Source organism: Astyanax mexicanus, chromosome 8, assembly GCF_023375975.1.
Source record: "Astyanax mexicanus isolate ESR-SI-001 chromosome 8, AstMex3_surface, whole genome shotgun sequence".
NCBI lineage: Eukaryota > Metazoa > Chordata > Actinopteri > Characiformes > Acestrorhamphidae > Astyanax > Astyanax mexicanus.
Genome location: NC_064415.1, coordinates 4,666,335 through 4,677,500, shown reverse-complemented (window position 1 = coordinate 4,677,500; position 11,166 = coordinate 4,666,335). Strand labels below are relative to the sequence as shown.

Genomic DNA, 11,166 nt, shown 5'->3' with positions numbered 1-11,166 from the left:
TAAATGTAATCTAATGTAATGTAAAGTAATGTAATGTAATGTAAAGTAATGTAATGCATTATGAACTGTGATCATACACCACCACACAAATACTACTACTAATAAAAGCTGCTCTGTGGTGTTTTTTTTATCTCCTGTGGGGGGGGTATTGTGGAGTACTGAAGAACAGAGTGAGTATATATATATGAATAGAAAACCTGGTCGCTGCCGGATGAAAACCTTGTATAATAGAGGTAGTCGCTTTGTTTTACTCTTCATTTGATTCCTGCCTTTAAAGTCTCCTCCGCCCACGTCTGCTGAGAGCTGTGGAGGCGGTGGACCGGGTCAGCGCCGGCCCTGTTTGAAAACACCTCAGTCCATTAAGAGCTTGATAATGAAGTGGCGATGTCTGAACAGCAGGTGTGAGTCAGGTGTGCAGGCGCTGGGGATTCAGTGCAGAGTGAAGAGTGATTTGAGGTTTGTGGGGATGTACAGTATCACCAGCCTGCTGTTTCTGCTGTTTTATCCTGTTTTATCCTTTCCTTCTATTAATAATGTGATTTTCTCTGAAGCTGCTGCATTTACCTGCTCTGTAATACAGGTAATCTAACAAAATCCACACAAAAAAACAGTGCATCCAACAAGGGGAAGAAAAGCCATGTTCACATTGCTCAAATCCGATTTTTTTAACTCAGATCAGATTTGGCTTCAGATCTTGACGGATCAAATTCACAAATGGAAGTGACCTGTATCTCTGTGTAATGTGAACGAATCTGACCCACATTGATACCTGTATAAACGTCTCCTTCACAAACAACAAAAATAAAATATTCATATTATACAGGTAGAAATTCTGCATTCTTATCATTTGGTATCATTTTATTTGCTGGTTTATGTGGTTAGTGGTGTTTGTTAGCTCTGCTACTCACTGTATGGGCTAGAAGACGCTCTCTGGAGAGAAGCATTATCCAGTTAGAGGGTTAAAATAGTCATTCTTATTCAACCATGAGGTGCATTTATCCTACACATATGAACCTGTAGAGAGACGACTCATAGCTTTATAAAGAGAAATGGATGAGTTTGTTAGCAGCTCATATGTGGAGCATCTTTTGCTGGAGTGGAGAAACAGGAAACAGCTGCTCTGAAGTTCATGCTCAGGTCCAGGAGGTGAAAAAAGGACAGGCGGTTTGCTTTTGGTGTTTTTTTTGCAGCTATAGCTGCACAGCTTCACCAAGAGATGCAGTGTGGGTACGAGAGAGAAGCACGTAGCACTAATGCTAATGCGTTAAAGCAAAAAGACACATGAATTCTGAATTATTTGACCGTTTACATTCATGTCGCATTTCCATGGATCAGAAACGTATCTGATTTAGGACCACATATGAAAGTGACTCAAATCTTTTGATACATGTTACAATGTGTTCTTTCATGTGGTAAAGACATTTAAATGAATTAATACATTTAAAATGCATATTTTTTTATATATCTTTAATTGATATTGTAGGCAACTGGCCAGAATATAATCATTAAATTAATAAAAAATAATACATAATAAATAAATCTATGAAAGAATTTCACATGTTTGCAAAGGACAAAGGATTTTTCCTCTTTTATTCTCTTTATCTGAGAAAATTTTATTAATTTCCAGAAGAGTTAGCACTTTTTCTAATGGGGCATGTTTTATTCAAATTCTCAAAAATCAGTGATATTATATATTCTATATATCTCGTAATCCCAATCCCTTAAATTCTCTTCATTATATTGTGTGTGTGTATGGAAAAGCTCTTACTTTCGCTTTTAAACATATCTCTGAGTTCTAGTGCTGTTTTACTGCAATATGATTTCACCAAACGTGTAAGTGATTGCAAATCACTTTTTAATAATTCATCTCTTAATAATTCATCTCTCAGATGTTTTCTCTGCTTGATGCATTCCAATAAATAGATCCTTCTGAGACAGAGGAAAATCTTTTTCACGACCATAGGATAAGTCTTTCAATTTGTTGATTTAACCATTAATCAATGTCTATTTTCTGGTCTATTTTTATACACAAAGTGCACCGAATTATGAGGTGCATTTTGAGTGACACTAGTAAGAAACAGGGGTTGCACCATGTTTCCCTTCTATTAAAGCTATGCTAAGTTAACTAAACAAAACTGTAATTCCTAAAAAAAAAAAAAAAAAAAAAAACATTTTCTTTCCAAGTTAAACGAGTGCTGGATGTTAAATCTAAACAGATTTTTCTCCTGAAAACTGTTTATTCAGGTGAGTAAAGTGCTTCTTTTTATTTTCAGTAAACTTAGATTTCCAGATTTGCAGTAAGGCTAGGTGCAGCAGCAGTTAGAGCTAGTACATGCTGCCTGACAGGGCTACACTGAGGAACCCTGAGTGTTCTGGTAAGTCAGGACGATATTAGCTAGCGGTTTGTCCCACGTAGCACATTTTAAGATGGTTAACACGCAGACTACAGTCAAATATACTGACCTCTGGTTGGCGAAAAAGCTAGTGCTGTGATTAGCGACTAATGTTAATGCTCCTCCAGCAGTGTTAGATGGGGTTAGTAGCAGGCTGAAGGACAATATTACTTAGCTATAGTCAATATTACTACCACATATATATATATACATATATATATATAACTTTTAAAGAAATTATAAACCATATATTAATATAATATTCACATCGACTCTCTTTCAGGCTGATAGGGACACCTAATAAGTATTTTAAGAAGTGTCAGAAATTCCCGGATCATATTGGTAATCAGTAAACCCCACTTTATAGCGTACACTTGTGCAAACTATCAAATATCTGTTAAGGTAGCAGCATTATAACGCCTCCCCCACCTTTTTTTTTATTTTATTATTTTTTTCACTTTTTAAAAAAATATTGTTTTCTTTGATAATAAAATTACTGTGCGACTGTTACAATTATTTGTTAGAATTGTTATAAAATACTGTAATTTTATATATATATAATATATATAATATATATATGATATATGATAGTGACTAATAGAAGATAGAATTATATAAATAAGGTTACGTTCGTTATTGCATGGATTAATTAATTTAATTTAAACTCACTCTTCAGTGATGATGTAGCCGAAGTATCCGTCGTGCCGTGGGCTCGAGAACGCTGCCACGTCCATCCTGAACTTCTCCTTCACACTCGGGCCTTTATTCTCCGCCTCACTATTCACCATCTTCTCCAGCGGTTCCTCTCTGAAGGAACCTTTAGCACCACGCAGCCACTGGTCCACCTCCCCGTCCCCCAGACGCTCCAGATCCAGAGTGTCCGGCTCCATCTTCTTCTTCATCAGGTCCAGCTTCGTCTGGGTGGTCCGGCTCTGCACGTTCTCCAGACCGACGGGTTTCGGACCTCCAGAAGCTCCGTGGAGGTTAAAGCCCAGAAACGGTTCCTCAGCCTGAGCCTGATCAACAGCGCCTGGTCCTGAGGTCCGATCCAGATACTCCAACAGATCACTGATAAAACCCTTATCCTACAGAGACACAATGATCACTGGTGTTTCTGATAAAGTGGCCAGTGAGTGAAAGAAGTACTAAAGTATAGATAGAGAGGTGTTTCTGATAAAGTGGCCAGTGAGAGAAAGAAGTACTTAAGTATAGATAAAGAGGTGTTTCTAATAAAGTGGCCAGTGAGTGAAAGAAGTACTAAAGTATAGATAGAGAGGTGTTTCTAATAAAGTGGCCAGTGAGTGAAAGAAGTACTAAAGTATAGATAGAGAGGTGTTTCTGATAAAGTGGCCAGTGAGAGAAAGAAGTACTTAAGTATAGATAAAGAGGTGTTTCTAATAAAGTGGCCAGTGAGTGAAAGAAGTACTAAAGTATAGATAGAGAGGTGTTTCTAATAAAGTGGCCAGTGAGTGAAAGAAGTACTAAAGTATAGATAGAGAGGTGTTTCTGATAAAGTGGCCAGTGAGAGAAAGAAGTACTTAAGTATAGATAAAGAGGTGTTTCTAATAAAGTGGCCAGTGAGTGAAAGAAGTACTAAAGTATAGATAGAGAGGTGTTTCTAATAAAGTGGCCAGTGAGTGGAAGAAGTACTAAAGTATAGATAGAGAGGTGTTTCTAATAAAGTGGCCAGTGAGTGGAAGAAGTACTAAAGTGTAGATAGAAATCTTTGTTTTGTGGATTAATTTTACAGTTTTAAAAAGAAACTTTACCTTGTTTTCTGACTTTGGGCTTCTTTCTTCTGTTTTTCCATCTGCAAATAAAAACACACACAGAACCTTAAGACCATGTAAATGCATCTACACGCTATAATACTGTAGCAGTGTGATGTTAGAGGGGTTTTAAACAGACTAAATGCACTTAAAAAGACATTAACAATCAGATTTTACATGTATCTAATTATTTAACAGATTTCTTTAAGAAATTCAATAAAAAGAGCTGGAATTTAGTTTAGTAACTCTTAACCGGCGTATTCTGGTAGTTCTCAGTTTGTGCAACTGTAAAAACCGTATGTGGTATACCACAGCAACCATGTAGTAACCACTTAGAAAGACCACAGCAACCACCTGGACGACTTTAGCAACAACTTAACATTTTAGTAACCACCTGAGATACCAAGCAACCAATTAACAACACCATAGCAACCACCTAGTAACCACCTAATATACCACATAACCATTACTGAGCTCCTCACCTTGCTCCCTCTTCATCTCCTTCTCTTCATCCTCCGTGACCTCACGACCTTTGACTCCTTCAGCTTTGTCCACCACCTGCAGGGCCTGGGCAATGACCCCTGAGAGCTGGTCAAGGTCACCCGGGGTCATGGTGTCCACGTTCACGCTCTGCTGCCCGAGCTGACTGACCACGCCCTGGATGAACTTCTCTGCAAAGACAAGATGATGAAAGATGACAGAAAAATACATTTTATTTCTAAACGTTTGTGGACACCACTCCTAATGAATACATTACAAATCATCTGTTAAACATGGGGGTGGGAGTTTTTTACCCAGGGAGAAAAAGTCTCTTCTAGTCCTCTCGAGCACATTCAATGACGCTGAGGTCTGGAGTTTGGGGTGGTCAGTTCATCGTTCTGAGAGCAGCAGATCCTTTCAACGTCTGATTTTGTTTCCTTTTCTTACAGCTCTTACAGGCGTTTGTTAGCAGGGATTCAACAAAATGAACATTTTGGGCCAAAATCAAAACTGAAACAAAGTGGAAAACTGTGACCAAAGAACAAATACTGAATTTTAACTGCGAAAATGCATTTTTTTGTCCCCGGTTATCAAAGAAAAAAAGTTTTTTTTTTATTGAACACTAAACATAAATACCATCCTAAGTGATTGAAATCGAATGTCATCAAAACATGTGTAAATTATTTAGTGTAAATTATTTATTATTTTTCACTTGATCAGCCACACATTGTGCCAAAAAGTCATGTTTTTGATTTAATGATTTTTTTTTAACTCTATTTTTAAAATTCGGTTAAAATATTTCCTGAAAGATTGTTGTATCTGTAGTAACGTTGATTTAATGTTCTCTCACAAATTCTCCAAGCCAACATACCTCCATATACCTCCACAGCCATCCACTTATATAACACCTAATCACCCACATAGTACCCACCCGCCCTCATGGTGCCCAGAAGAAAAATAAAAGGAGACATTTAACAGACATGTAAATAATAAATAAATGTAAAAATAATAATTATGAATCAAATCAAATTAATAAAAACATTATACAGTTTCTCCCAGTTAGCAGTATTTGACCCATTGTCGACTAAGGAGCTTTTAGCACCATGCATCACTATATCCTGGTAGCTAAAATAAAGCTAAACATATGTACAGTACAGGCCAAAAGTTTGGACACACCTCCTCTTATTTAATGCGTTTTCTTTATTTTCATGACTATTTACATTGCAGATTCTCACTGAAGCATCAAAACTATGAATGAACACATGTGGAGTTTTATGTACTTAACAAAAAATGAGCTGAACCTCCACAGCCACCGGACCTGAACCCAATCCAGATTTGAGGTTTGGGGTGAGCTGGAGCACAGAGTGAAGAAGACAAAGAGCCAACAAGTGCTAATAAACACCTCTGGGAACTCCTTCCTTCCTTCCTTCAAGACTGTTGGAAAACTTTTCGTTTCAGGTGATCACCTCTTAATGAAGCTCATTGAGAGAATGATGATGCCAAGAGTGTGCAAAGCAGTAATCAGAGCAAAGGGGGGCTATTTTTTTTGAAGAAACTAGAATATAAAACATGTTTTCAGTTATTTCACTTTTTTTTTGTTAGTACATAAAATTCCACGTGTTCATTCATAGTTTAGATGCTTCAGTGAGAATCTAGTGAGAATGTTGTTTTTCTCTAGCAGCATCTTATTTTAAATTAAATGACATAAGGAATCATAATTTAAAAGAAAAGCTTGAGGGACATCTAATAAGGGACATCTTTGTGACACCCCAGTCCAAAAACTAGACATTTTAGACCATTTCCAATAAAAAAAAGGCTCTAAATCTGAGCGAATTTTAAGAACACTGAATAAAATCACCCCCAATCACTACTGATTCACCACTGAGTCTTTACAGGTGTAGATTTAGATCTAGCAAGTGTTTCCAGCATCAAAGCTGAAGCTGAGATCCTGGATCTTACCGTCCACAGAGCTGAGGGAGTCTTTAGCGGCAGGGCGGTTAACCCCGGGTCTGAAGAGCAGTCTGTGTAAGCGGGGGCGGGGGGGTGGTCTGGAAGCTGCTGGAGGCTTTTCTTCTTTAGGAGCAGGAGTGCGCTGAAGACTGATGTACTGAAACCTTCCCGGAGTCGGACCCACGAGTTCTGCTTTAGAGAGGATCTGCTGAAGCTCCGAGAGACGACCAGAACCGTCTGGTTCCAGCCTGGAGAGCAGAGCTGAACCAGGCAAATAAAATATATATTATATTTATATTGCTTAATATACTTTAACAGTTTAACAGTTTTAACAAAAACTCTTTTTTTTTTTACTTTTATATCTTGATTTGATCAGAAATACATTGGAAATACATTAAGCAGTAGTACATGAGAGGGAGTGCTATAGTGTGTAATATTAGCACTGCTGTGTTTGATCTATGGCCGTAGCACTTTTTTCAGTAAGGAGTAATCTAAATAATTACACTGACTGTAACTATAACACCATTACCATTTCCCCACTACACCCCGTTACTGCACGTTACTTTAGCCCCTAAATCAACTTTTTTTTTTTGTGTGTGCCCAAGGTTGTGACAACCTTTGTTGTAAAAAGCGCTATATAAATAAAATTGAATTGAATTGAAGTGTGTGTGTACGTTGTTTGTGTGAGTCACAGGGGAGGGGAGGATGAGATAAACGCCTAAGCAATGATTGGCTAAGGTATAGTAAGATTACATTTTCAGCCAATCAGAGAGAACAGGTGGGTGGGTGTTTTGAGCGCATGCATAGTGGCGGGTGTTTACAGCTCATAGTGAGAGATGGAGAGTGAGGAGGACTTTTCCAGATGGAAATACGACACTATTTCACTATTACTAAACTCACTGAGGTCAAAGGTAAAAATGTGCACGTCGAGTGAACATTATGTCCCCGAACGAAAAATGTGTCATGGACAAACCTCTATGCAGGTACTCGTCTTTGCTGTCGTGCACTCTATACATCTGGCTTATGAAACACGCTCTGAGAACATGGGGGCGAGTAACACAAAAGTAACGCAATAGTTACTTTTACTGGTAACTAGTTACTTTTAAAGTGAAGTAACTCAGTTACTTTTTGGAGAAGTAACTAGTAACTATAACTAATTACTTTTTCAAAGTAACTTACCCAACACTGCACTTTATACAACAGTTAGTTCCGACCTCACAATCCGATTGGTTGAGAAGTGTTCTAGCCGTGCTGATATTTGTGATAACAGCACGGCCTTCTCACACTAAACCTGTATCACTCCGCTGACTTGTTGCTGAGTAAGGGCATATTTATACACACAGGGCATGTTTTGTATCATCGCCTCCAGCAGCACCATCAGCAGCAGCATTAGCATTAGCTTAGCACAGGCTAGCACCCAGCCACTGCACTCTTATCTGCAGCACTGGCCCATATTTCGTGAGAAGAGTTTCAGCGTTATTATAAGGTCCTAACATTTACCAACCCCCTAAATTCCCAATTTTGATTTCAAGCTAACTTACAAGGCGGAGTTCGTATTAAAGCATATTCATTATCAAATGTATCAAATCTATCTATCTAGCTATCTATCTGTATGTGGCGGAGTAATATCTAAAGAGCTTCAGTTACGGTGCATTACCAGCTGGTAATGGCACTCATAGAACGCCTCTCAGCCAATCACATTGCAGGGTCGGAACGAACAGTGGTATAGTAAATAATAATAAGCTTCAGATACAACCCCAAATCAGAAATGACGTATATTTTTTATATTTGATTGAACCCAAAATATTTCATGGTTTACTGCTCAACTTTATTCCTTTTATAAATACAAATCCATTCCTGCATTTTATACCAGTTTCACTTTCCAAACAAAGCTGTAGCAGGAAAAGTTTGGGACAAATAATGAATCTGAGCAATTGACCAGCAGTTAGACTGTAGGGCTGGTTTAGAGCTGTGAAATTACACAAATTAAAATAAAAAGCTTTATATTATTTGTCACACAGAAATGTACCAAGGCTTCCCTAGTGCTGGTGGAGCGACTGTCTAACTGCCTGCTTATTGAGAGGGTGAACTATAGCTTCCCTCACTATTCAGCACTCTTATAGAGGACGAAATGAAAGAGAGCAGAGGCGGACAGAGATCAGAGAAACAGAAAGAGTGGACATTTATCAGACCTTTAAGAGAACATCTCACTAAATAAAGCATTTTTAACAGCAGATAACATACCGGACAGTGATGATGTGTTGGGTGAAGCCTGTTTAGGTTTGGGTGGAGGCTGCAGAAGCGGAGGCGGCTTTTCTTTAGGCTGCATGTAGTTATAGTCCACTGCGCTCAGCCCCGCCTTTCCTTTATACTGCAGAATAAAAGAAAATAGTTTACACACTTAAAAAAAAACAACATCCAATAAAAGCATTAAAAAACACAAACACAGACTCTCCACATTTACTGGCACATTTTAAACACACCTATCTATAATTTAATACTTCCACTCACTGGCCACTTTACTGTGTCCCAATACTTCTGTATATATACACACATACTAGTGCATCTCCAAAAACTAAAATATCATTGCAAAAATTACTTTATTTCAGTAATTCAGTTAAAAATGTGAAACTCATATATTATATTAATGTATTATACACAGAGTGATCTATTTTAAGCAATTATTTATTTTATTGTTGATGATTATGATGCTTACAGCCAAAATCACATTTTCCAGCAGGATTTGGCACACTGCCCACACTGCCAAAAGTACCAACTGGTCTCATATAATATTCTAATTTTCTTACAGACTGATTTTTTGGGGTTTTCATTGGCTGCAAGCCAAAATCATCAACATAAAAAAAATAAACGCTTAAAATAGATCACTCTGTTTAATACATCTATATAATATATGAGTTTCACATTTTAAAATGATTCGATGATATATAATGTGAAAGTGGCGAGACTGTACAGTTGTTGCACAGAAAACGAGCTAAAGAGTCTAAAAGTGGCAAAAGTACGCAGTTGTAATGCAGAAAGCGTGCCAAAGAGTCTAAAAGCGGCTAGACTGTACAGTTGTAGCACAGAAAACGAGCCAAAGAGTCTGAAAGTGGTGAGAGTGCACAGTTGTAGCGCAGAAAATGGGCAAAAAAATCTAAAAGCGGCCTGAGTGCTCAGTTTTAGCACAGAAAACGAGCCAAAGAGTCTAAAAGCGGCGAGAGTGCACAGTTGTAGAGCTGAAAATGGGCCAAAGAGTCTAAAAGCGGTGAGAGGGTACAGTTGTATCACACAAAACGAGCCAAAGAGTCTGAAAGCGGCGAGAGTGAGCAGTTGTAGCGCAGAAAATGAACCAAAGAGTCTAAAAGCGGCGAGAGTGCACAGTTGTATCACATAAAACGAGCCAAAGAGTCTGAAAGCGGCGAGAGTGAGCAGTTTTAGCGCAGAAAATGAACCAAAGAGTCTAAAAGCGGCTAGACTGTACAGTTGTAGCGCAGAAAATGAACCAAAGAGTCTAAAAGCGGCAAGAGTGCACAGTTGTATCACATAACACGAGCCAAAGAGTCTAAAAGCTGTGAGACTGTACAGTTGTAGCGCAGAAAATGAACCAAAGAGTCTGAAAGCAGCGAGAGTGTGCAGTTGTAGCACGGAAAACGGGCCAAATAGTGTGAAAGCGCCGAGACTGTACAGTTGTAGCACAGAAACAGCTGTCTGAGAGTGTGCAGTTGTAGCACGGAAAACGAGTTAAAGAGTCTGAAAGCGGCGAGACTGTACAGTTGTAACACAGAAAACGGGACAAAAAGTATAAAAGCGGCGAGACTGTACAGTTGTATCACACAAAACAGGCCAAAGAGTCTGAAAGCGGTGAGAGTGCACAGTTGTAGCACAGAAAATGGGCCAAAAAGTCTAAAAGCCTTGAGACTATACAGATGTATCACACAAAACGAGCCAAAGAGTCTAAAAGAGGCAAGAGTGCGCAGTTGTAGCACGGAAAACAGGCCAAATAGTGTGAAAGCGCAGAGACTATACAGTTGTATCACACAAAACGAGCCAAAGAGTCTGAAATATATTTCGGACTGAAGTATATTTCATTATTTGTTTTATTATAGAGTCCATGGCCCGTGACTTCAAATATATTTCTCCATCTGACCCCCAACAAAAAAAAGTTTGGACACCCCTGCAGTAGTATATATATAAATGATGGATGTATCAGTCAGATGTTGTTCTGAATAAATATGTAGAACGGTTCCTCAGACTGGATCTGAATTGCTGAGAACGTGAAGAACACGATGGTTTTAGACGGCAGAAGGTTTTTCCACCACTGTGGTCTTTCATCAGCCGCAGTACGGCGCCCCGGCGGCCCGGCTGTGCTCGAGTCAATAGCTGATATAAAGTGCTTCTCCCCGGTCCTGCAGAACTCAGGGCTTTTTCAGACATTGGAACAGCAGGGTGGATGTGGCCGCAAGCACACACACACACACACACACACACAGGTCCATACACACGCACATACTGCCTCCAAAAGCACCATGGGGTACTGTTGTTCATTAGTGCTGTGAACTTTTCAACTCGTTCAG

At 38.8% G+C, this 11,166-nt stretch overlaps 1 protein-coding gene across 2 annotated transcripts in view; it reads right to left on the bottom strand.

Moving 5' to 3' along the window:
* ptprn2 (protein tyrosine phosphatase receptor type N2) overlaps positions 1-11,166 on the bottom strand; it is a 365,871-nt gene that overhangs the window by 259,729 nt on the left and 94,976 nt on the right. For both annotated transcript variants that reach the window (XM_049481944.1, XM_049481945.1), the window contains exons 6-10: positions 8,837-8,963; positions 6,602-6,853; positions 4,645-4,833; positions 4,163-4,203; positions 3,063-3,478 (exon numbers count right to left, since the gene is read on the bottom strand). In XM_049481944.1, the coding sequence (XP_049337901.1) occupies positions 3,063-3,478; positions 4,163-4,203; positions 4,645-4,833; positions 6,602-6,853; positions 8,837-8,963 (1,025 nt within the window). The remainder of the gene's footprint in view (positions 1-3,062; positions 3,479-4,162; positions 4,204-4,644; positions 4,834-6,601; positions 6,854-8,836; positions 8,964-11,166) is intronic.